This window comes from Trifolium pratense, linkage group LG5 (genome assembly GCF_020283565.1).
Source record: "Trifolium pratense cultivar HEN17-A07 linkage group LG5, ARS_RC_1.1, whole genome shotgun sequence".
Taxonomy (NCBI): domain Eukaryota; kingdom Viridiplantae; phylum Streptophyta; class Magnoliopsida; order Fabales; family Fabaceae; genus Trifolium; species Trifolium pratense.
The window spans coordinates 8,014,255-8,041,355 of NC_060063.1; the positions used below are offsets into that span (position 1 = coordinate 8,014,255).

The 27,101-nt window shown below is 38.8% G+C and overlaps 2 protein-coding genes across 3 annotated transcripts; both read left to right on the forward strand.

Moving 5' to 3' along the window:
* Positions 1–1,892: 1,892 nt before the first annotated feature.
* On the forward strand, positions 1,893–2,579 carry LOC123885973 (exodeoxyribonuclease-like). The gene has a single exon (XM_045935312.1). The coding sequence runs from the start codon at positions 1,893–1,895 to the stop codon at positions 2,577–2,579; it is 687 nt and encodes a 228-aa protein (XP_045791268.1).
* Positions 2,580–18,482: 15,903 nt separating this feature from the next.
* Positions 18,483–26,644, forward strand: LOC123884961 (protein DENND6A). Of its 2 annotated transcripts, none has more exons than XM_045934191.1 (4): positions 18,483–20,503; positions 20,622–20,814; positions 25,938–26,260; positions 26,352–26,644. In XM_045934191.1, the coding sequence occupies exons 1-3, from the start codon at positions 18,954–18,956 to the stop codon at positions 26,133–26,135; spliced, it is 1,941 nt and encodes a 646-aa protein (XP_045790147.1). In that variant the 5' UTR covers positions 18,483–18,953; the 3' UTR covers positions 26,136–26,260; positions 26,352–26,644. The 2 variants fall into 2 exon arrangements, with proteins under 2 accessions (XP_045790147.1, XP_045790149.1); XM_045934193.1 differs by lacking the exon at positions 26,352–26,644 and adding an exon at positions 23,472–23,572 and having other exon boundaries at positions 18,504–20,503; positions 25,938–26,062.
* Positions 26,645–27,101: the final 457 nt, after the last annotated feature.

Genomic DNA, 27,101 nt, shown 5'->3' on the forward strand with positions numbered 1-27,101 from the left:
GCAAGCAAAAGAATGGAGACGCAAAAGTCTAAGAAGGCTGTAATGGAACAAGTAGATGCATCATTATTGAAGGACGAGAAGCAAGAACTCTCGAGGCATGAAGCACCCATTATTAGGGAGGAAGGACTTAAGCCCTCAGAGCGACATTCTCAATGTGAAAGTGTACGTGTTCCAAGAGTGGAGAAGGAGTTAAGTGTCCCTACGGAAGGAGTCCGAGTGGGGGACATAGTTGTCGGGTTAGGGGCAAGGAAGGTCCAATTAGCCCAAAAGAAAGCCCAACAAGAAAGGAACATGTTGCCTACTGAGAAGAATAAACCGCAAGCAGTTACCGGGACGGATTGTGGTTTCTTTATGAAAAGCTATCGCACAAAATCTGTTGATGTGGAGTGGGCTCGGAATGGTGTAGTGGCTACCATTATCAATGGAGAGGCGGTATCTTTAGTACAGGAAAGAATAGTGGATGCGGGTTTTCACGATCTGGTTATCATTCCTATGGGAGCTGGCAAAGTTTTTATCTGTAGTTCGGAGGGTGTCGACACTATGGAGATGGTGAAAAACGCCAAAAGTTTTTCCAACTGTTCTTTTCGAATTGGATACGCTGGGATACAGATGTGCTGCCTTATAGGCGAGGTGCGTGGGTTCGTCTTTACGAGATCCCTTTACACGCTTGGAACGAGGAATTTTTCAAGCTCTGTGTTTTCGATTGTGGTCGTTTTCTGCGTACGGATTGTTGGTCAGCTGAAAAGGATAGACTTGATTATGCTCGGGTCCTGATAGCTACACCCAACCTGGGTATCATTAAAAGAGTTGAGACTGTTTTGGTGGATGGTTGTCAGGTGGAGGTTAAGATTGTGGAGGAGTGGGGTTTTGATATGGCAGAAGACTCTTGTCTTGTAGTTGAGGAAAGCGGGTCGGATGTGGCTAAATCAGATTGTGGCGAGGGTCATGTGGATCCGGAAGTCAGTCGTGATGTCGACGCGTTGTTCAACAATATCAAAGAAGGGTTCGAGGACGAGGCTGGTGTTGATGTTCAAGGTTTGCGTGAGAAAGAATATTTAGACAAGCAAATTGAAGGGGAACCTGAGGAAGAGGTGGAGCAAAGATCCCTGCCTCCTAATCCAATCATTAATAGTGTTGAGACTTCCTCTAACATGAGGCCGAGCTCTCAGAGAACGCCTAGGGATCCTGCTTTTAGGCCAGAAAGATCTTCTGCTGCGGTGGAGGCACATGCTCATCCCTTTGTTCGGATGCCCCGTAATAAACGCACGAATTCGTGTCCGCCTGTGGCGAGACGTTCTGTTATCTCGGGGCCTTGGAGTTTGGAATGGATTAATGATCAGAATCACGGGGATGCTGGTGTGATTTTTTCTGCGAGTAAGGAAGGTAGGAAGGGTTACTATTCTGGTCAGAGTTCTATTAAGAAAGGGCAACAGGATACTCTAAAAAAGAAGGCAGGTGGGGTCCTTCGTCACCCGCTTCACAGTATTAAAAAAGTTGCTCGGATGCCAAACAATGATCGTCGTGAGATTTTAAAAGTTTTAAAAAAGAAGGTTCGACGACGTAGGGGTGTGGACGATATTAATCGTTCTTGCTCTGTGAGTCGCCTAGCCTCCAGTGGAGATTCCTCCTCGTCCGGATCCATTAGTAACGATTGGAAGAACTGGGTGGCCGTTCACGGCAATGATCAATTGGCGGTGGATGATGTTTGGGGTATAGGGAAAGCAATTGGGATCAAGTTTAAGGGAGACAACGTGAACATGTTCAATATTTTATCCAGGGCGGGTAAAGGTAAGAAGGAATATTCAAGTAGGGGCTCGGTGGGGGAACCTCGTCCTGAGAAAGGATGCTAGTTTGTGTGATTTTTGCTGAGTTAGGGGAGAGAGTGTTTGTGAATGAAGATCGTTTCTTGGAACATAAGAGGGTTGGGTGGGTTCGAGAAGAGGAAGGATGTAGGCCAGTTGGTGGGGGAACTGAAACCCTTTATTCTTTGTCTGCAGGAGACGAAGCTACAAAATTGTGATGTTTTTCTTTGTTCTAATCTGTGGGGTAGCTCTTTTCATGGGTTTTCCTATCGCCCTTCGGTTGGGGCTTCAGGCGGGATTTTAACTTTATGGGATTCTTCTGAGGTGGAGATGTGGTGGACAGAGAGTCGTGAGCACGTGTTGTGGTGTCATGGTCGTTTCACTAAGTCTGGAGAAGAGTTTTATGTGGCAAATGTCTATGCCCCTTGTGATGATGGGGCACAGCAACGGCTGTGGGAGACTATTTCGGAGCGGCTTCATTCGCTGGTGGGGAAGAGAGTGTGTGTGTGTGGGGATTTTAATGCCGTGAAACGAGTGGATGAACGACGTTCGGTGCGGGGTGGTCATTGTTCTTTAGATCACGTTCCCTTAAGTCGGTTCATTGAAGATAATTCCTTGGTTGATCTCCCCTTGATTGGTCGTAAGTTTACTTGGTTAAAGGGGGGTGGTTTGTCTATGAGTTGCCTAGATAGATTTCTCCTTTCTGAGGAGTGGTGTTTGGTTTGGCCTAACTGTAGGCAGGTAGCCAGACTGTCCTCTTGTCTTATCGGCGAATGAGGAAGACTGGGGGCCTCGACCGTCTAAGATGCTAAATTGTTGGAAGGATGTGCCTGGATATCATTCTTTTGTGAGAGAAAAGTGGAATTCGCTTCAGGTCGATGGTTGGGTTGGTTACGTGTTTAAGGAAAAGCTTAAGTTGCTTAAGGCAGGGTTGAAAGAGTGGCATAGGTCTCACACTCATAATCTTCCTAGTCGCATCGATAATTTGAAAGCCAGGCTTTCGGCCCTAGATGAGAAGGGTGAGGAAGAGGATCTTTCTGAAGAGGAGTTAGCGGAGCTTCATGGTGTGTCGATTGATATTCACTCGCTTTCGCGGTTGTATGCCAGCATAAGTTGGCAACAATCTCGTTCGTTATGGCTAAAGGATGGAGATGCTAATTCGAAGTATTTTCATTCGGTTTTGGCGGGTCGCCACCGAAGGAATGTGTTGTCTGTTATTCAGGTGGATGGGGTTACTATAGAGGGTGTGGAGCCGATTAGGCAGGCAGTGTTCTCACATTTTGAGTCTCACTTTAAAGCTTCTAATGTGGACCGGCCCGGGGTGGAGGATCTTCAGTTCAAAAGGCTGAACCACGTGGAGATTGGTAGTTTAATCAAACCTTTTACGGAGGCAGAAGTGAAATCCGCTGTGTGGGATTGTGATAGTTATAAAAGCCCTGGTCCTGACGGGATTAATTTTGGTTTCATTAAAGACTTCTGGGCTGAGCTGCGGGGTGACATTTTGCGTTTCCTATCTGAATTTCATCGGAATGGAAAGCTTTCTAAGGGTTTAAATTCCACTTTTATAGCTTTAATTCCTAAAGTTGATAGTCCCCAAAGGCTGAACGACTTTCAGCCCATTTCTCTCGTGGGTTGTCTTTATAAAATTTTGGCAAAGGTTTTAGCGAACAGGTTGCGTCTTGTGATTGGGAGCGTCATTTCTGAGGCCCAGTCAGCGTTTGTGAAGGATAGGCAAATCCTTGATGGCATTCTTGTTGCTAATGAGGTGGTGGACGAGGCGCGGAGGTCTAAAAAGTAACTCATGTTGTTCAAGGTTGATTTTGAGAAAGCTTATGACTCAGTGGACTTGGGCTATCTGGATGATGTCATGGGGAGAATGTCTTTTCCTACTTTGTGGAGGAAATGGATTAGAGAGTGTGTCTGTACGGCTACGGCGTCTATTTTAGTCAACGGTAGTCCAACTGATGAATTTCCTCTTAGACGTGGTCTTAGGCAAGTGGATCCACTGTCTCCTTTTCTTTTCCTCTTGGCTGCGGAGGGCCTGAATGTGTTAATGGAGGCAATGGTAACGCAAAATTTATTTACGGGGTATAGTATTGGTGAGCAGGGTTGGACTTCGGTATCACACCTCCAGTTTGCGGATGACACTCTCTTGCTAGGGGTTAAAAGCTGGGCAAATGTTCGGGCTTTGCGTGCTGTTCTTGTATTGTTTGAGACTATGTCAGGTCTGAAAGTTAATTTTAATAAAAGCATGTTGGTTGGAGTTAATATTTCTGATTCCTGGTTGGGCGAAGCTGCGTCTGCTCTGTGCTGTAAGGTGGGAAAGATTCCTTTCCTTTATTTGGGTCTTCTGATTGGGGGTGATCCAAGGCGACTGAGTTTTTGGGATCCAGTGCTGAATCGTTTAAAGAATGGATTGTCTGGGTGGAAGAGTCGCTTCTTGTCTTTTGGTGGTCGTCTGGTTCTGTTGAAATCTGTCTTGACCTCTCTACCTGTCTACGCTCTTTCCTTCTTCAAAGTTCCCTCAGGTATTATTTCCTCGATTGAATCTCTTTTCATAAATTTTTTATTTTTTTTTTGGGGGGGGGGGGGGGGGTTGTGAGGATTTTAGGAAAATTTCTTGGGTTAGTTGGAAATCTGTTTGTTTACCTACGGAGAGTGGAGGTTTGGGGGTTAGGCGGTTGCGGGAGTTCAACCAGGCCCTTATGGGTAAGTGGTGTTGGAGGATGTTGGTGGACAACGGGGGGTTGTGGTTTAGAGTGTTGGCAGCTAGGTATGGGGTTGAGAGAGGCAGAATTCGGGACGGAGGTCGGAGGGGGTCTTTGTGGTGAAGGGAGATTGTGCGTATCAGGGAGGGAGATGGTGAGCAAGGGGGTAGTTGGTTCGGGGAGCATGTTGTGAGGAGGGTGGGGTACGGGTCAGAGACTTTTTTTTGGACCGATCCCTGGGTGGATGGTACGCCCTTGTGTGAGCGGTTTGGGCGCCTGTTTGAGTTAGCGGCGAACAAATCGTGTACGGTGGCAAAGATGTTCACTTTAGGGTGGGGTGCGGATGGAGAGGCGTGGGAGTGGAGGAGGCAGTTGAGGGCGTGGGAGGAGGAGTTGTTGGGGGAGTGTCAGTCTCTTCTTTATAACATTTGCTTGCAGGCTTTTTCTTTAGACAGGTGGCAGTGGCAACCTGATCCTATTGCAGGTTATACTGTTAGGGGGGCATACCAACTCCTGATATCTCATGCTTTGGTTTCTACGGATGCTGCGGAAAATCTCATATGGCACCCACAGGTTCCGATGAAGGTTTCTATCCTTGCGTGGCGGTTATTGCGTGACAGGTTGCCTACGAGAGTGAATTTGGTTACTCGACGGGTTTTATCTTCTACAGATCACTTGTGTGTTTTTGGATGTTGTGAGGCTGAGTCGGCTCATCACTTATTCATTTTATGCGGTTCTGCTGGTTCTCTTTGGGATTTAGTGCGTTCATGGATCGACATTCCTGTGGTGGACTTCGTTTCTTTGCGTGATCACTTTATCCAGTTTACATATTTAGCAGGTGAATCTCGAGCGTGTCGATCTTTTCTTCAGCTCATTTGGCTTACTTGTGTTTGGGTTATTTGGACGGAGAGGAATCATCGTCTGTTCAGAGGTTCAGCAGATTTGCCCCATATTTTGTTGGAGAAGATCAAGCTGTTTTCATTTAGGTGGTTGAAGTCGACGTGCATTACGTTAGCTTTAAACTACCATAGCTGGTGGTCTAATCCTCTACTTTGTTTGGGCCTTGTTTGACTTGTGTATTTGTTTTTTATTGTATGATGATGATCTTGTAAACTCTTGTAGTCTATCCCGGTACGCCTTGTGCTAGGAAGACTGATTTAGTTAATATATCTCATTTTGGCTTGTTCAAAAAAAAATACAAAAAACAAGAAGCAAATTTGTGTGGATAATCACTTATTTAAATGAAAAGAAAAGAAAAAACAATTCGGAGGGGAAAAAACAATAAAAAATAATTCATAGGGTGATTTTGGATCAAAAATTGATCCTAAAACCACTCATCCTTGGTGGATGAACAAAAGAGAAAACTAGGGTTGGAGGTATGTAAAACTCGAGTTCAGGTTCCCTCCATTTAATGATATCTCCATTTAGCCCATTGATTACAAGGATGAATGCCATGTGTAAAACAAATATCCTATGGTTGAGATTAGGTCCAAGATATTAATATTTTTTTAATAAAAATCAAAAAGAAAACACTATAGTTGCGCTTCTTCTGCTTACGCGTATTTCTCTGATGTTGCACCGCCGTGCCACCGGTTCCGCCGCCGTCCTTGTCTGTTGACGGTAACTCTGCAAGTGTACAGAATCGCTCATAAGTAATAAAGTAGTAAGTTATCGTCTCCATAGGGATTGCCTAAGTTATCAATTTTATTTAGGAATTTATGCTTTTAAAAGTAGATTAAAGTAAAAGACTTTGCATTCGCTTTGTTCGTTTAAAAGGGGGTTTGAATAGCTAAAAATAAATGGCAATTAAAGTGAAAAGCAGTAGTAAATATGAGTTGAGTTTCAGATGAGAACAAATGGTTAAGTACTTTTCGAATTCCTCCCCTATTCTTGTTTGGTAACTGGCGTTATATCTGCTTACTATTGATGTATTATCTGGAGATTAATTTCTATAAAGTAAGCCTAGTAGAACTATACTTACTTCTATTGTAATATGCTTAGGGCAATTCAGTCAAACTAGGTTTAGCCTTCGTTATTTCTTGTCCTTACCTTAACGAGTTCAGCCTTAAATAGGCATCTTTACCTTTAGAGGTTCCTAATTTAACAAGTTGTCTAGCGTGTCTGGTTGGCTGGTTCCCTAATATCAGTACAAAATTTAGCTATGTGAAATTCTTAATCTCAAACCTAACCGCAGATACTGAATTTAATGGTCTCATATAAGTAGGTTATAGTATCCCTTTGTTTCTGAAGTCTTAGATGTGTCACGATATCCACTTCAACCCTAGTTACTAACAAAATATGTGTACATAATATATGCTAGTGTATAAAACGATAAATACAAATACTAACAAATAATAAATGAATAGTGACGGTAACTCTGCTAGTGCACAGAATCGCTACCAAGTAATAAAGTGATAAGTTTATCGTTCTCCTCCACAAGGATTGTGTCAAGGTTACTAGTTTCGCTTAGGAATATGGATAGTTGCCTTCGCTTTGTTTATTTAAGAAGGTATCTTTGCGGGTACTTCAGTAAATACAGGAAATAAATGCGGAATTTAAATGACTGAAAATAAAAGGTATGTGTGTGTGTGTGACCACACGAGGTGGTTAAGTGTGATCAGATCCCTCCCTTACTCCTGCTTGGTTGCTCAATTATTTCCCTCTCCTAGGATTTAGACTATTGAAAATAGGTGCAATGTATTTATTATTTGTGCCTATTTCTATTCAAGGTTGTCAGAACCGGACCGGTCATCGAACCGGCGATCTCACCGGTTCAAGGTTCAACTGGTCGGACCGGGGTTCAAACGAGTCGGACCGTTTTTTATTAAATATATTTTTTAATTAATATATAAATAAAAATATATAAATAATGACTCAATATTCCTTAGTTTTACACTTTAAAATGATAAAATGTCATAAAGTCAACATAAAATAAAAACTTTAAAATTAGACATAAAATTTCTAATTCACCTAATTTTAAATTATTTTTATATTTTTAATCACTATATTAAATGAGGTATAATTAATTTATGTACTAAAAAAAAAAAAATTTATAAATTTAAGGTAAGCATGTTTTTTTTATAAGATTAATCTAAATCATAACTTTGTAACAATGAAATAATATATTTTAAAGTAAACATTGAATCATATATATATATATATATATATATATATATATATATATATATGCGCGTAAGAAAAAAATCTTTTAATCCTCCAATAATTTTTTATTATAAAAATTTGGTACTGTATTTTTTAGTTTTGAATAATAGTTTTAACTTGGCCCAAGCCCACTTGTATTCCTAAGTCCCTAACCCTAATAGTAATGAGTCAGCCGCCACCTACTCTTTCATCATCTCTTGTTCACTTTTCCTATGAATGAACCTTTTAATTTTCTTCTTTCTTTTTGTTTTAACTTCTTACTTTCATCTCTCATTTTTCTGTTTTTGAAGTGTAATACATGCATATATTATCCACTCTTTCTTTCTTATGTTGCTTGATTTAAAGATCTGTTTGTGTGTGATCTGTGTTTCATCTTCTTTCTTCTTTTTCTTCTGATAATCTCACCTACAAAGAAACAACAGAGTTTTTTTTTTGTATGGAAACAACAGAGAAACTTTTGATCCATCTAAAACATAGGAAAAACACAAATCACGATCTTACCGTGAAAACCACTCCAGAACCGCCAAACCGCCTCGTCCGATTCACCGGTTCGACCCGGTTTCGAGCCGGTTCGCACGTTTTTTTATTGGTTCTTTTGCTGTCCGTTTTTCAGGCATAACCGGACCGCTCCACCTTCCGGTTCTCGGTCTGACCGGTCCGGCCGGCCGGTTCTGACAACCTTGTTTCTATTACAAGCTTCTATAGAGCTTAGTTTAAGGTTACCCTTACTTTATTTAGACACCATGATCCAGAACTCCACTTTTTCGTTAAAACTTTGGTCTCATCGCCTTGGGGACCCCTAAATTATAAGTTGTCATGTTTGCCTAAAACTAGTCACCTACCCACAGGCATACTCTGTTAGGTAGAAATTAACGTTCTATTCTAATCCTATATTAAGACCGCAGATACTGAATTTAATGCTCTCATGTAGGCCTTAGCACGCTGTCCTTCGGTCGGGATTACTAGCTTCGTTTCCTATGCGATATCCGCTAGGACCTTAGATTTTATTCTAATGTGATCAATATTAAAATAACTAAAACCAGACAATCAAAAGAGTTTAAAGTAGAAATAACTGAATTTATAAATAACTAATATAAATATTACAACCAAGCATTCGTAAGAGAGTTTCTCGACTCCACCTAACTTAAGAAAAATAAATTAAAAAGACAGAAAGAAAAGAACCTTATTGGCCTTAGAGTTCCTTGGCCTCATTGTCTTCTCCTTAGAGTTCTCCTAACTCTTGAATCTGAACTTCATGTTTGGTCAAGGCGGTTTCTTGATTGGGGTTGTATTTATTCCCGGTTCAGATCGTACAGCAACCTTGCGGAATCTTCCCCATCGTCTGATCCACAGGTCTTCCTTCTTCACATCTGCAATATCAATTGCGGGAGGATATGATTTCTTGTCTAGGTCTAGCTCTGCTATTCCATCTTTGAGTTCCTCCATTGTTACCTTCATCCTCCATCCTGGGTTCTTGGGTTCTCTGAATTATATCCTGCAGCACTAGTCATTTTCACCTCGAATGTAGATCAGTTGCTCTTCATCCCCTATTCTTAGCTTTAGCACTTCTTTTTCCATGTCAATAACAGCACGACTGGTAGCTAGAAAGGGTCTTCCGTGAATGAATAGGACATCAGCATCCTCTTCTATATCAACTACTGTGAAATCAACTGGAAAGAGCATATTGTTTACTTTTACTATCACATCTTTCATGATTCCACTTGGGGGTATGATTGACTGATCTGCTAACACTATCTCTTTTTCATAGTTAGTGTTGAGCTCCTCAATCTCTCACTTCTTTGCGAACTTCAGCGGCATTAGATTTATGCTGGAGCCTAAGTCACAAAGGGCTTTTTCTTGCACCTTTCCCAAACAGCATGGTATGATGAATGTTCCGGGGTCCTTTCGCTTAATCGGGAGTTGGTTTACTATGTTTAATCTTTCAGCGAGAGTCTCCTCGTAGTACTCATCTAACTCTTCCATGAATTCGTCATATGCGTCTTCCAAGGTCAACCCTAGCTGTTTGAACCACTTTTGCAGCTGCCTTAGCTCCTTCTCATCCCTCTTTCGTTTTTCTTCCACTGTTTCAGTTCTCTCTCCAAGAGCTTTACACTCTTCCTTTTGTTACCTCGAATTTTTGACCATATGCATTTAATATTTACTTGGTGCGTTATTAGGCCATTAATATAAATGAATGAAAATAATAAATGGAATGTATTAAATAAGTTAATATAAGATATGAAAAGGTGATTAGAATCGCCTAATTAAGATTATTTAAAGGTCTTAAATGCATAAAATATCTTGTTAACAAAGGGGCAAAATTGCCTTCGAATCAAGTAAAGTTTTCGAATCATGGTATTCGAAGCGATTCTGGACTTAGAATTATTTTCATTGTTTTCAGCAGGAGATGGCAAGAAGTTCGAAGGCTAGTTTCGAGCGACAGTTGGAGCTAGGATGCAGTTACTCTTTTCAAGCAAGGTCAAGAGATCGTGGGATCATGGGATTAGAAAGCTGGCGAAGCACGTTGCACAAGCAGTTGTTCAATCTCGTGCCTATAAATAGTAGTTTCTTCAATTGGAATAAGGGTCACAATTCATATACAAAATTCACAAACCTAAAGTATCCATGTGTTCGAGAGAAAAGGGCGAAGTGAAGAAAATGTATGAATTCGTGAACCATTTCTTTTATTTGTAAAACTGTTACATTTTTTATGCAATTTTAATCTTTCTTTTGCAATTTATCTTTTCAAATTCTCTCATTCGAGTGAATCTTGTTTAATTTACATTTTCTTTTTTAAATTGTTCTTTCAAACCGGTTTACCAAATGTTTATTTCAATGATGAACATTAAAATCTATACACAAAACATGTCCTAGGATTTACTAGTTGGTCCTGCAAGTAATTAAAATAAACTAGCGGTTGTTTATGAAAAACCAGTGTAAACAAATTGGCACGCCAAGTGAGACTGGTTTTGTGTGTTTTTCTTTTTGTTTTCATAAAGATTGTTAGATTTTTACTAAGTGTATGAATTTGAGAAGTGGCACATCCCTTCCAAATTTAACAAGTGTTAAGTCTCTTCGAAAAATGGTGAGACCACCCCCTCAAAATGCATCCACAAGTAATTTGTCCACAAGCCTTGGCGCAAGTTCTAGGAATGCTGGCCTAGAAGGACAACCACAAGCGTTTTCTTTAGACGCTACTTTTGATTCGACCATAGGGACAACAAATCCTACGTTTCATGCAAACACACTTAGTGGACATAGTTCTGCCTCGATAGGGTCAACTCAAGTTACTCATGTCTCGAATCCAACTAATCTGAATTCTCAAGGGAATCCAAATGATGGAAAGAGTCCTCCTAGATCTCCGTTTTCATTCCCAACTAACCCTGGATTTGGAATGCCAACAACTTTAATGGCAAATTTATTTAGTAACCAACATATGGAGAGTCCTCCAAGATTTTCTCCTTCAACATCAGGTGTTGGGAGTTCAAGTTCGAGGCCAATAACTCAGGCCTTAAGTTCTTCATCTGTGATGTCCCTAAGACAACAGATGGATGAAAGTAATCATGAAATGGTTAACACTTTGACATCACAATTAGGAACTGTGTTAAACCCTCTAATTAATAACACAAATGACAGTTACCAATTGTTGGCTGGTCAAATGAGTCGAATTGCTAATTTCTTTGGCGCTCCTCCAGTGCCTAACCATCCATTTCGAACAATTCAGAACCAAATACCTGTTCAGCATTAGAACATGCCTGAATATAGTGGGTATAACGTAAGTCATACTAACGCACCAGTAAGGGTTCGAAAAGAACCACAAGTCCAAATGGGGATGCCTTGTGTCCTTAATCCTGGCGTGACTTTGGTTCATCGAAACCAAGATGCTGATGAAGTTGTTAGAAATGTGCAACAAGATAATTATGATGGCCAATACAATTTGGCTAACATGGTTGAAACTATACTTGCGCATAATGGCCTTAACGTTGGTTTACATAGGCCAAACTTGGTATCAGCATTTTCGGAGTATGTACTCCATACTGAATTACCAAGGGGTTGGAAAATCCCTAAGTTCATAAAGTTTGCGAGTGACACTAGTGAATCCACTGTCGAACACATTGTTAGATATTTGGCAGAGGCAGGGGACTTAGCAAATAATTAGAATCTAAGGATGAAATAGTTTCCTAATTCTCTCACTAAGAATGCCTTTACTTGGTTCACTACACTGCCCCCTGGTTCCATCCATCATTAGACTCAATTAGAAAGAGTTTTTCTATATGGGGCAATCTAAAATTAGCCTCAAAGAGTTGTAAGGTGTGAGGCGAAAAACCTTAGAGTCCATTGAGGATTACTTAAATAGGTTTAGACTTCTTAAGGCTAGATGCTTTACTCAAGTGCCTGAACATGAGTTAGTTGAAATGGTTGCTGGTGGCCTTGACTACTCTATTTGAAAGAAATTAAATACTCTACATTTAAGGGATATGGCACAGTTAACATATAGAGGTCGACAAGTCGAACGCCTTAAGATAAAAAAGGCTAGAGCTTCTAAGTTTCAGAAAAAAGAAAAAGTTGCATATGTTGAAACTTATGAGGATGATAATGAGTAAGAAATCAATTATGAAGATATTGATGAAAGTGAGGTTTGTGTGGCAGAATTAAAGCCAGGGTCTCCTTATACTTGTAAATTGCTAAAGCTTTTGAATGGAAAAAATCTAATCGAACCCAAAATTGATAAATATGTTGCAAAAACTTACTCTTTTGATATTACTAAGTGTGATGAAATCTTTCATATTTTGGTAAATGATGGCCAAATAGCTGTGCCAAAAGATTTAAAAATTCCACCAATAGAACAAAGAAATAAAATAGGTTATTGCAAATTTCATAATTATTTGGGTCATAAAACATCTCATTGTGTACTTTTCAGGGATCTGGTGCAGAAAGCTCTCAATGAAGGTCGTTTGAAGTTCGATGATAAGAGAAAAGCTCAAATGAAAGTTGATTCTGATCCTTTGCAAGTGGTTGAGACATCATTTGTCGAGCCATTCGAGCAAATGGTAGATATGTTGCCTTTAACAAGAAAGTCCTGGAAAAAGGTGCTTCGAGTCAAGGGACTCAGCAAAGTGCTGCAGAAGCTAAAAAGTACTCGTATAGGAATAACTATATGGGTAAGAATCCAATGACATGGACACAATGGCGTAGATTCCAATGTCAGAAGAAGCAAGAGAGCCAGAAGACTCAGGCTGGGGGCAAACTTGCCATTATTGAACAGGTTGGGGGCAAACTTGCAACTATCGAACAGGCTGGGGGCAATGTTGTTGCTGTTAAACCAGTCGAAGCATGTGCTCTTGTGGTGAAAGAACCTGAGATGGTCAAAAAACCAATAAAGGAAAGAATTTCTCTTCTTCCCAATACTCCACCTATTGCTAATGTAGAGGAAGAAGATGAATATATGGAAGATGGTCTGTTGGATGAAGATCAAGACTTTGACGTTTTGGTCGATGTGGTATCTATTTTGCCACGATAGTATGATATGTGGTCTATGTCTGAAGAGTACGATCTAGAAGAGAGCCTTCCAGTGCCTGACATTAAGCTTGTATGCTATTATGTCATGGATAATGGTTGTGTTGAACAGCAACAAGCCATTTTCGAGAAACCTAATGAAGGGATGAAGAACCATCTAAAGCCTCTCTTTGTCAGGGAGAAGGTAAATGATGTGAGCATCAACAAAGTCTTGATTGATTGAGGTGTTGTTGTTAATCTAATGTCTCTTTCCTTGTTAAGTAAAATTGGAAAGTATGAGACTGATCTCCATTCTCATAGCATAGTTCTATCAAACTATGAAGGCAAGAGTGACCATTCTTGGGGTGCCATACAGGTGGATGTGGCCATTGGAAGTTCAGTTAGGCCAACTCTGTTTTTGGTTGTTCCTTCGAAAGTTAATTACAACTTGCTTTTGGGAAAGGAATGGATTCATGGTGTAGGGACTATACCCTCAACTTTACACCAAAGGCTAACCATCTGGAGAGAAGATGGTGTGGTGGAAAATATCGAGGCTGACCAAAGTTACTATTTGTCAGAGGTAAATTATATAACCAAACAAACTTTTGACAAGAATTTGGCTTTGATACCTCCATGTGGGGAGAAGAATGCAGCGTATGAAGACCCATTATCAGATAATGAGGTCTATCATTCTGTGAAGCTCCATCCTACTCATGGTTTCATGTGGAAGAGGGAGGTAATTAATCCAAGAGCCTCTAATGATGGAGAAGCACCCTCACCTAGAGGGTGGGATGACATGTTCCTACCATGATTGAGCCCTCATCTTGGGCCAAGATTTCGGCTTACATAGCCGGAAACAAAGTAAATACGGCCTTAGAGGCTGCAAATCAACATAATGATATGGCTATGGAGGCCAATGTTGCCGAGGATATGGTTTTTGAAACCAACACTACAGAAAATGGCAAAGTGTTGCCAAAAGTGCAAAGATTGGATTGCATTTATGATGATGAACCCTTGGGCTTCGAAAAGGATCCTTCGAGTTCGAGTCAGAAAATGCAATCACAAGATCCTTTACAAGAAATTGATATTGGAGATGGCTTAATTAAAAGGCCAACGTTTATAAGTACCAATATCAATCCAGAAATGAAAGTGAAATTGGTTAAGCTGCTTATGGAGTACAGAGATTGCTTTGCTTGGGATTACAACGAGATGCCAGGTCTAAGCAGGGAATTGGTGGAACATAGACTGCCATTGTTACCAGACAAGAAGCCAGTGAAGCAGTTACCAAGAAGATATGCTCTAGGGATAATGTCCAAAATCAAAGCAGAAATCGAGAAGCTGTCAAAGTGCAAGTTCATCAGGACTGCCAGGTATGTCGAATGGATGACTAATATAGTCACTGTTATTGAAAAGAATGGAACACTTAGAGTTTGTATAGATTTTAGGGATTTAAATAATGCTACTCCTAAAGATGAATACCCTATGTCTGTGGCAGAAATGCTAATAGATTCAGCTGCTGGTTTTGAATACTTAAGTATATTAGATGGATACTCTGGTTATAATCAAATATTTATTGCTAAAGATGACGTGTCAAAAACTGCTTTTCGATGCCCAGGTACCTTAGGTTCTTTTGAATGGGTAGTAATGCCTTTTGGTTTAAAGAATGCTGGCGCCACCTATCAAAGGGCAATGAATTTTATCTTTCATGATTTTATTGACACTTTCATGCAAGTTTATATTGATGATATTGTTGTCAAATCCTCATATGATGACGTTCACTTGGAACATCTTAGAAAATCTATGGTTTTTGACTTTTACTAGGACATCTTTCATGATTCCAATTGGGCGTATGACTAACTGATCTGCTAGCACGATATCTTTTGCATAGTTAGTATCGAGTTCCCCAATCTCCCATTTCTTTGCAAACTTCAGTGGCATTAGATTGATGCTGGAGCCCAAGTTACAAAGGGCTCTTCCTTGCACCTTTCCCAAACAGAAGGGTATAGTAAATGTTCCAGGGTCCTATCACTTTAGGGGGAGTTTGCTTTCTATATTCAGTCTTTCAACGAGAGTTTCCTCATAGTATTCATCTAACTCCTCCATAAACTCGTCATATGTTTCCTCTAGAGTTAGCCCTAACTGTTTGAACCACTTTTGAAGCTGTCTTAGCTCCTTCTCATCCTTCTTCCGTTTGTCTTCAGTTGTTTCAGTCCTTTCTCCAACAGCCTTACATGCTTCCTTTGTAGCTTTGTCAACTGTATTTCCAATATAATCCTTTGAGAAATTCTTGATGAGCTTAGTCAGCTATCCTATCTGAGTCTCCAGATTTTTTATTGAGGTTCCTTGATTGATAGCAGTTGTTTGTATATTCTCAAAGTTCGTCTGACTTATCTTGACGAATTGGTTGAATGCCTCTTTCAAAGGTGATGATTTTCGTGGCTGTTGGGCCTACTGTGCTCCTTGAGCAGAGTTTTGGTTCAACCTACGATTTTGATTACCCCAGCCTGAGTATGGACTCGGTCGTCCCATGAATTTAGTGTACTCTTCGTCAGAGATTCCTTCAGGAACGCAGTAACCATTAGGATGGTTCTTATGACAAAAGTCACATATTTCGTGGACCTTTTTCACCTCGGCCCCTAGGGTGGCCTTTTCCAGCTTCCTTTTTAGTAGATCTATCTCCTTATGATAGGTAGTTTCTTTGTCCAGTTGCAGCATTCCAACAGGTTTAGAAGTTCGCACGTTGCTCATGTTGTATTCGTTCTAACACATTTGTTCAATGAGCTCCTTAACTTCCTGTGTTGTATGTGCATTCCTCCGATGAAGATTTGCATCAACTTCATAAGATCGAGACTATGGTTAGGGAACTTTCTTTTCAGTAGGTTGAAACGCTCATAGGCTTCTCCTAGTGTTTCATTGTCACGCTGCTTGAAGTTCATGATATCTGCCTTTCTCTTCTGGAATTGGTTGTGGGTGAAAAATCGTTCCAGAAACTTGTCTTCCAGCTCCTTCCACGTCTCGATGGTTCCACGGGGTAACCACTGTAGCCATTCCTTTGTTGTACCTATCAAGAAAAAAGCGAACAATCGCAGCTTTTTCTGACCTTCAGTGATCCCTTCAGGCACTTTTTGTATTTGTCAGGTCTCAGAGAACTGGTAAGATGGTCCCATGGGTCTCTGTTAGCTCTCCCACCGAACTGGTTCTCCCGTAATCCTTCTAGGACGTTACCATTGATGTCAAAGTTGATCGGGTCGGCTGGTTGGAAACCATGAGATATTTGTTCCGTGTCGGATCTCTTGCAGTAGTCTTCCATTGTTCTTCTAGGTTCGGCTGTCATAGCCTCTCTCTTTTTCTTTGCTCGTAGGTTCTTTCTTAGAGGCCTTTCTGGCTCAGGATCGTATTCGACGATTTCAGGATCTGTTTCCTGCATACACTAAAGAAGATACATTTAGCAGCACAGTTTTAAATATTTTTGGTTGTTCTTATACACAAAGATTCAACCACAGGGATTCCCAGGTAAGAGAGGTGGATCACTAGGATCGCTTAAGTACCATATTTTGCCTAGCCCAAATCGTATATTAGTTTAATTTTTGCAAGAACGGATTTTTTAATTTTTTTTTTTTCGAAATATTTACAATTCCTAAGCTACGCTAATTACTTTGTAAACACAATCCCCTACAACGGCGCCAAAAACTTGACGGTGGTTCTGCAAGTGCACAGAATAGCTACCAAGTAATAAAGTGATAAGTTTATCGTTCTCCACAGGGATTGTGCCAAAATTACTAGTTTCGTTTATGAATGATTTTTCATTAACTTTGGTGTTTGAAAGGTATCTTTGCGGGTAATAGTAAATGACAGGAAATTAAAGTGCAGAAAATTAATAACATAAAAATAAATGGTGTGTGTGTGTCAACGCGGAGTGGTTAAGTGTGGTCGGATCTCTCTCCTACTCCTGCTTGGTGGTTATTCCCTTGTTTCCCTCTATCAGGAATTAGACTATTAAAATAAGTTCAGAAAAATTCGTCCCCTATTTCTATTACAAAGTGTTCAGAGCCTAGTTAGTGGTTACCCTTACTCTATTTAAGTATCATCGCCCCAGGTTCCATTTTTTTGTTAAAAACATTGGTATCATTACCTTAGTGGCTCCATGTGTCATAAGTCGTCACGTGTGCCTCTAACTACTCTAAACTCTGCCTCTGGTAGAAATTATCGTGCTTTCTAATCTTATACTAAGATCTCAGATACTGAATTTAATGGTCTCATCTTGGCCATATCATACTGTCCTTCGTTCGAGATAACTAGCTTCGTTTCCTATCTGATATCTAGGTCCTTAGATTTTATTCTAATGTGATCAGTATTAAAATCAATATAAAACCCGACGATAAAAGAGTTTGCAATCAGAAACAATTGAATTTATACCCAAATTGTACAAAATACAAAACCAAGCATTCGTAAGGGAGTTCCTCGACTCCACCTAACCTAGGAAAAATAAATTACAAAGACAGAAAGAAAAGAACCGTATTGGCACCGTATTGGCATTGGAGTTCCTTGGTCTCCTTGCATCCTCCTTAGAGTTCTCCTAACTCTAGAGTGAATATCCCTATTGTTGAGTGATTTCTGAATGAATAATATTGGAGGAAGAAAGCTCTATTTATATTTTTTTCAGCTGGGTTTGGGCTTTTTCTGCGCGTCCATCGCATCTATCGTGGCCACGATGGCGTGTATTTTCGCCTCATCGTGGCCACGATGGATCATATCGTGGTACGATGGAAGATTTCTTCAGGATTTTCTGCGTGCTTTTGAAGTCATCATCGTGCCACGATGACAAGTCATCGTGGGATGATGGAAAATATTTGTTGCAGATTTTCTTCAATTTAACCGCCTTCTCATCGCGCCATGCCAGGATTCATCGTGGGTACGATGGCTGGGCTGCTTTATTGTATTTTTGCCCTTGTTTTTTGCTGCTTTTTCCACTTTTCTTGCTCTTGGGCCAAATAACTACACTTTTCCAGGTATTTGCTTGCTTTTGGGTTTCAACTGCTATTAAAACTATCTAAATTACTACTGAAAAAGAAACATCAGATTCAGAACCAAACAAGAAACATCAATTACCAAAATCACACTCTTTATCAATTCTTGTGTCATCAATCTTTTTCTCATCAAAATAAACAGAGTAAACGGAGCAGGAAACAATTTGTTTGACCTTTTAAAATTTCAGGGGTATTTATCTATTTTCAAATTTTAAGGAATTTTGAAATTTGAGCGAAAGTATTTGACATTTAATTTAATTTAATTTAAGTGGAAAAAATAATTTTACATCTCTTTCCAAATTTTTATCCTAACATTCTTTTTGGAACAAAAGACAGACCGGAATTGCAAGTTTTTGTCAAACATCTCCCACAACACAAACATCATCATCTCCAACTCATATTGTATTGTCACCGCTTCTCACATCGACCGTTCGATTCTTTCCATTCAATTTCTCCGATCCATCATTTTCAGGTTCTTCTCTTCTTACATTCATTCATTCGCCAGATCTTTCTTCATCATTTTGATTTTCACCCCCTCACACAGATCTTGCACAAACCCTCTTTTTTCTTCCTTATTCTGATTCTGCCACGTCATTATTATTATTATTATTATCTAAACCCTATTCATCAATTCTATTGTTACTACTAGTTTTGTAACAGAAAATAAAATCCAACTTAATTGGTTTATGTAGCAGCAATAATAATAACAATAATTGTTGTGTGTTGTGTTTTGCAATTTTTTTTTTGTGATAAGAGATATGAGTAGGTCTCCTTCGTTTCGAGTGAAAACCGAAGTGAGTCCAAATGTTGATTCAGAATCACTCAAACAATGGGTTATTGCATTTTGCACCATTAGATTCGATCTCGAACAAGGTCAACTTGTTGAAGAATGTTATCCACAAGGTGTTCTTTCTCATGATCAGGAGCTTGAAATTGCTTATAGTTCATTCCCTGATTCGGTTTCTCAGCATCAGAATCGGTCCAGCATTCATGATTGTATTTTCTTTTTCAGAATTTGCAGGCAAAGTTTTAAACCTCGAATAGGTAATGCCATTGGTAGTTCGCACGAGGGTAGAAAGGTGGATTCTTCCGAATATTTGTATGGTTATGTTTTTAATAGACAGAGACATGATGAGAGACTTAAACGCGGTGGTGAACAGAAATCTGTTGTGATTTTATCTCATTGTCCTTATTCTAGTGTTTTTAGACCGTTGTTACAAATTGTAGGTCCGTTGTTTTTCGATATTGGTAAGAAAGCACTCGAGCATATTGCTGCTTATGTTTCAAAATGGCCGCCTCCTGTTCCTGGTCAGGTAATGGATCTTCCTATCGGAAATGCAACGCTTAAAGTCAGCTTACCGCCGGCACTTAGTTTGCCTCTGGAAAGTGGACTGCCTTTAGAAGAGTCTGCTGTGCCTTTCCTTGCAAACAACAATAATCAGTCTGTCGTGCAGGGTCTTTTTCATGATTCGGATGTTTTTGGGTCTTTTCGTGGACTTTTATTGCAGCTTTGGTTGTTATGGGAGTTGTTGCTTATCGGAGAACCAATGCTGATCATTGCCCCCACGCCGCCACAATGTTGCGAGGCTGTTGCTAGTCTTGTGAGTTTGGTTGCTCCGTTGCTTTGTAGTGTTGACTTTAGGCCTTATTTTACCATTCATGATCCTGTTTTTGCACGACTAAACTCGATTCAAGAAGGTGAATCTTTCCCACCAATGATATTAGGTGTGACAAACCTTTTCTTCCTCAAAGCCCTTCGTAACATTCCACATATTGTCTCGGTTGGAAGCCCTCCTCCTAATTCGAACCGACTTCCTCTATCGAGCAGGTCCTCTACTGGCAGAGTTTCTGGTAAACCTGAAGGTCTTGGGATTCAACAACTGTCTCTAAGGAAATTTTCTCCTTCAAGTTTATTGAATGCAGTTAAGATGCGAAGAGACGGTCCTCTTTGTTTAATGACCGAACATAAGGAAGCCATTTGGAGTACTTATTCTGCTACGACTAAGCCAGATACTTCTATATTAAATAGGCTTATAGATGCTGGGTTGTCACCAAGAGTTGAGGAGTCAATGTCTGTTGTGAACAATGAGATATTACGGCGACATTTTATAGAGCTCACTACTAATTTTTTGGCACCCTTTTCCCCATATTTTAGGACTACAATGCCATTAGAAGGATCTTCTCCTTACACAGACCCTCCTTCTCTACCTCCATTTGATGCCAATGAGTTTCTTGCTAGTTTATCTGCAAGAGGTCCAGGGAAGTTCATTTTAAAGCGAATGAAATCTAACTGGCTTGACTTATATAGGTATTATCTTATTCCCCAAATTTGTTATGTACTTTCATTTTCAGTTTTGCACTAAATTTGAACTTCTTTACTAATTAAATTTTTAATCTAACTTGATTTGATTGAATGCACTTATCAGGCGATTCCTGAATGGACCTAACTTTATGCCATGGTTTCAAAGACGGCGTGCTGTTTCTGTGCAAGAGCAAGAGAGATTGTGGAGGCAAGCAAGAATAAAAACTGACATACATCAGCTTATTTCTAAATTTTCTGAGGTTGAAATTGTGGATTCCTTCAATGTTATAGAGAGGCTTCTCCTCAAAGAAATGCAGGTAATCTTCTCTCCTGAGGTTCTCAAATGATTTTACGAAGCTGGTTGACTGATTCTTTGTCTAACAGTACATCCTGCGTAACAGAAAATTTTGATAAGAACCAACTGGTATTACTAGAGTAGTAGAGTTAAATAGTGACTATCCCAAAATATTTAAATGTTGCGATAAGAACCAACTGGTATTAAAGTAGAACTCCTACAGTATTCAAGAGACTCTAGACCCTCACAATTGCCAAAAAGGCCCCAAGGCAACATGCCTTATTTCCTAATTACCTAACTAATTAACTTTTATAGCGAATAGCTAACAGTAACAAACAGTTAACAAATTAACCTCTTAAAAAACAGTAACAGACCTACTAATACAGTAATACTCCCATCGTTTGAAGCCTGATAATGGAGCTTCTGTATGTAGTTGTCCACCTGGATCCCATTGTTGCACTTCTTCAATTCCTATATAAAAAACTAATATCTCTTACTTCTTGATCACAACCAGTCAACCAGATGAGTTACCCTCATCGTCTTTCATTCCCTCCACCCTAGCTAACTCAGCACTTGTTTATCTTTCTGGTTTGTTTTCTCTATTTTCTGCTTCTTTTTCCTTCCCAAGAATCTAGTTCTAGTTTTTCAGACCTTCATCTTTCTTTTTGTTTTCTGGCTCCAAGGACTTAACCATAACTCTGTTTCTATCATAGAGAAGGTTGGTTTTCAAGCTGTTGAACATTTCCTTCTATTTCAGACACTTAAAATACCTGATCTGGTGACTTGTTTCACCCAAGAATGTTATTTTAGCCGCAGCCTTCTCCAAGATTTTGGGGGTTCCCATCAAGGGTTCCCCTCCATTTGGGATGCCCACGCATGCACCTATAACCTCCTAATTATTTACTGAAGGACTACTGGAATCCCACATTCCAAGATAGTGAAAATCCCTCCTGAAACTGTTGCAATTATGTTTTCCTCGATTGTGTGTCTCCATCTTCTTTTGTGCCCTAGATCAGAACTGTTCTGAAACCATTTAATATGGGTATTACTAGAGAAAATGGGGACAACTAGAATATTCGAGAGACTCTATAGACTCCTAATTGCGGAAAGGCTCCAAATCTGCACAAATAACAACTTAGATCACTCTCAAAGCTTTCCCCTTCTTATTTTTACGCAATATGCCTTACTTCCTAACTAGCTAACCAACTAACTCTTAACTAACAGTGACAAACAATTAACAAATGAAACCTCTTCTTGCATGATGTATAGGCTCAGTGAATGTAACAGACCTGTCAGGTTTAATATTTATGAAAATCTTTCTGTTCAGAATCATGGAAAAGTATAATAACTTGATTATGAGTTTTTGTAGAATGATCTTATTCTTACAAACTATCAAGAAGTTCTGTTTAAACTTTTATGATAAAAGAATTACTTATCCATGCCGTCTTTTAGTGTAGGCTGACCCAAAAGTCTAGTGTCACGGGACCCAGTTGAAACATATAACATAGTAGTAGATTATTTAAAGCATCTTTGTTTTCCTTTTATGTTCTTTCAGTTTCTTTTTCTTTTGTTTCGTTTTGTATGACGGTCACAACCATTCCTCCTCTGTTATGGAAATGTAAACAGAGATTCTGACTTAATGTAATTCACCGGCTAGCTAATCAACTTGTTAGAGTATATTTTCTGTATGTGTTTTATATGCTTTGTACATGTGATGCTCGTTAGCTGATTAGCGACTAGACTTTCTTTTAGTTTCCATTGGAGTTATTTACAGCTGTAACCGACTAATGTAACTGCTGCTCTGTACTTTATATTCCCGAGCCCTGTTACTCAAAAATAGCAATTCGGAATTTAGTCCAGAACATTTCAGAGATTTATCTTTCTCTCTGTTTCTTGCATTCTCCCAGTACACTGGCTCAAAATCTTTTATGGTATCAGAGGGATGAGAGGGAAGACAATGAAATTTTCCCATACAGCATTCTGCACAAAACTGAACTCCATTGTTATTTGAAAGTTGAAACAGACAGGTTCGAAATTTTTTATTACATAAAACAACACAATAGAACTGTGGTGGCCTAATCTAGTGTTACAAAGACAACATCGAGGTACTTACAATAGAGTCAACATTATTTTAAAATGGAATTTCTATCGAACTGAACAATAGTGGATAGATGTAGTAGTTGTATTTACAAAAGAATTGAAAGAAGTTTAATCCCTGCAGGGAGAACTTGATAGAAGATTCTGAAATTGTTAGGATCATCTGAGCCTAGGAAACCTTGAAGTAGGAATCGTTGAAAATCCAGCAGTTTAACAAAACAATTAGCAACAGATTTGATTTTTAAACTTTGACAATTTCCTAGGAAAACCCTGATAGTAGAAACAATAAATGGAAGAAAACCGATCAATATTGGAAAATAGTGTAATATTTCTGAAAAATAAAGGAAAATACAATATGATGAATATCCTATTGTCCACATAGATGAGCTCCTACAGAGGCATGATGCCTACTGCCCATAACAACTATTAGTTTCCAAAAGATATCTTTTCTCTATCCTTTGGTCCCTAATATAACAAATTCAACTCTCTCTCTCTCTCTCTCTCTCTCTCTACTGTTACTAACTTTTCCCCTTCTCTAATCTTGTAAGGTGATGGGTTCCTCCTCTTTATAAACTATTTCAGGTCTTGTATTATTTCAGTGTGGGACTTGTGTGCTTTTTCCAATAGAGACCAAGCAACTAATGGGGTTGGGATATGACCGGAATTTCGATGAAGAAACTGAGGTATTATTTAGAATGAAATAGTCATCCACTTCAGAGGAGTAGTTTCTGTTTCAGTATCTAAACAGAAACTACATGAAAACTGGGATAGGAAATGAGAGAGCTAAGTTCCTCACAACAGTAAAATGAAAAGACAAAAAAAAAAAAAAAAAAAAAAACAGAAAGATCGCAACATTGGCTAATTCTCTAATACCCTAATATTATCCCCCTTATTCTGTTCTTATAAGGGCCTGTTTGGATCGACTTATTTTTTTAGCTTACGAAAAATAGCTTATGCAAATAAGTTTTTATGTAAATTCATAAGTTCTCACTAACAAAAATTGTATCTTTATAAGTTGTTTTTTCAATAACTAACTTGACAAGCTTATGAATAATATTTAAAAGCTTAATTTTCATTAGCTGTTTTGCATGAGCTCAAAATTAAGCCAATCCAAACGGGCCCTAAGTCTTAATTTCGCTTACGTTTATTCCAAAATCTTCTCTCTCTCTCTCTCTCTCTCTCTCTCTCTCTCTCATTTCTCTTAATGGACCTGTCAATCTTAATTGGCTTATCAATACCTCCACCAGTTTCACATTGTCCTCAAGGTGGACAATGACATATGATGAGTAAATAAAAAAGTCCTTTCCTCAGGGGTTCCATTCTAACTGAGGTGAGATGTACTTTATCGACCACAACAATTACCACAGGAATGCTTTGCACTTCATTTATTCTAGTTGGATCTGCTTAGTTATGTGATGAATTACACAATGTCAGAATCTCTTTTTTGCGTACCCAAAACAAAGGATGAATGGTGTGACCAACTTCCTCGAATTTCATAAATCTGCCCAACTTGTTAATCACTTCCATATCAGCCTTGCTGGATCAATTGCAAAATACTCCTAGATTGGTTTGCTGCGCAACGTCGTATAATAATGAAAATGACCTTGAGCCAAGATTTTTTTTTTTTGCCTTAAACAACTTTCCACTCATTGCATAGATTTGGGCTAAATCCCATCAGGTAAAGAAATATGGTTCAACTGTTTTGTCCAAACCCTTCCTTCGTTTACCTTCCCCATCACGCTTCTCTCTGCAATTGCTATGTTTATTGCATAGTTCTAAAACGATCTCACCAGCCACCATGCATACCCCCTCGGTTCCCTGATTAATGACTGAAGGAGAGAGAAGTATCAGAAAATGACTCGTGGCTAAGGCAGAAGGAGAGAGTCATAAGAAGGGGGTAACCAAATGGGGTATCTAAGTACTAGCAAGCGGTATTTGGGAGGTAGGCTAAGAAGGGAGTTGACCCATTCTCATTTCAGTGGCCACATTTTGCTCTTGATTTCTGTTTAATATTTCTTCAACTTGTGAGGAGCTTAGCTGCAACCCCTGCCAGAATTTGTTTCCGTACAGCTTCTGTGAAAATAATCTTACAGAGGTTTATTCCACTGATTATACTGAATTTACATATAAGTTTCTTTATCTCGCCTCTGGACCAGTATTGAGTAAGGGCACGTTATTGAACCAATTAGTCAGGATTAGAGGTAGGGACATAACAAGGGGTGGGGCGTCAAAAGCAATAAAATTTGTGCTAAAACTTGAATCAGCCCCCCCGGGCAGATCATGAACTGTAGTTTGTATATGATGTATAAATTTACATGCACGTGTTTTTTTTTTTTTTTTTTTTGATAAGCAATTTACATGCACATGTGAATTACACTATTGTACTTGGTATTCTAAGGTGATGAGCAATAAGTCTGAAGAGATTACAAGATATGAAATATGTTAGAGTAGAAACACAGATTTAGCATCCTTTGACGAAATATGTTATTTGATGTCTTAGTGAAGGAGGTTTTCTTATTTCTATGATTTGAATTAGTTATGATATATGAGTAGAAACCAGTAGCATTGAGAGTTGAAGATCTTGAAGGTGGCCAAAAAACTATGTGATTAGATTATTAGAAAACATACCAGATATTTAGAGATTGCACACTTTTTGAGGAAATGAAGAGATTATGAAATGCGACACTAACTTATTTAAATGCCTTATACTAGAAAAATCTGAAAATGCTTCATAATTTTTTTTTTATTTGAAGAATGCTTCATAGTTTTCTGATGCTTTGTTGTCAACTTTCGTCCTGCACATTGCGCTGAATTTTTATTTTTTTTAACTACAGATAATTTTTCTGAGAGTGCATGCTGTGTGAATTTTCCTGTTTGTTAAAAAGAAATTTTCCTATTTGTTATTTATTTGTAAAGGTCCATGTTTACTCTATGTGAAAAGAAGCACATAAGTTTATATTGCATAATGTGCTACATGATAGATATTATACTCCTATTATTTATTTTGTAAAAATTATATACTAAAATGTTATTGATCCTTATTATCAGATGCAGCAATCTGGAAAGGGCGGTGTTGATTCGATGGTTACAAGTCAGAAATTAAGGGGAGACCTCCAAGCAGTTTTCAATGTACTTTCAAAGGACATGCAACAAATTATGCTTTCGAATCCCCAAAGGGCATCTCTTCTTGATGAAAGTCCACTGATACAAGTTGAAGTTGCGTCTTCTACGTCACCACCGAGGTAATGGAGAAAATCACGAAGCAAGTGTTCTTGCTTTCTAGGATCTTCTCATGTTGAAGGACAGATTAATTCATACACTTGCATCCATCTCATTGAGAGAAGTTCTTTGATTCACGATGGTCGTTTGAGGTAAAAAGTGTTTTATATACATCATAACTGTTTCAAGTAACTTTATAACAATATATTATGCTGATTTCAATCTTATTCTTCAAATAAACAGCTGTTCAATAACCGCAACTTATACCAGTTGAAGCAGCCGGTGTGGTATACCTTCTCTCTCGGCAAACATGCAACGAAATTCCTCTTTCTATTGAGTTTATGTTTTGTTGATTGCCTTTGTTGGCAGAGATTGATTGTAGCATCATGTTGTTTATATTCTGAAAAATCGAGCTGTAAATTATGGCGTCACATTCTTTATGATTTTTTTATAAGGTTTCTTGTAGTTACACCCTATTATGAACTTCGAGTTCCACCCCACGAAGAATGAAAGTACCCCCATCAAAATTTTCTTCCTCTTTCTTTGTCTTCATTCTTCATTTGTCTTCTCTTTCATTCATTTTCAAATATGAACCCCATTTTTTCCTATCATTTTTTGCATTCCATGATGTTCGCGAAATATAGCACCGTTCATTTATAAATTAGAGTTTGTGTTCACTCAAATTGCGTATGTTACAATTATTTTTTTATGTACACCTATGACTCGACCTATAATTTAGTCGCGGAGAAAAATAAAAACAAGTAAAACTTTTGGAAACAGTTAAAATGTCATTTACGATTAAGATACGTTGATGGCGATATATAACAGGTTTTAAAAAATTAATAAGAAGCTATAGGGGTAGTTTACATATTGTTAAATATTTTTGTGCGAGGGATTTATTCAATAAAATAAGTCATTGTAACTAGCAAAAAAAAAAAAAATTATAAAATAGTTTACATGGCAAGGCAGTGTTGACTGCAGTTTTGCCTATGG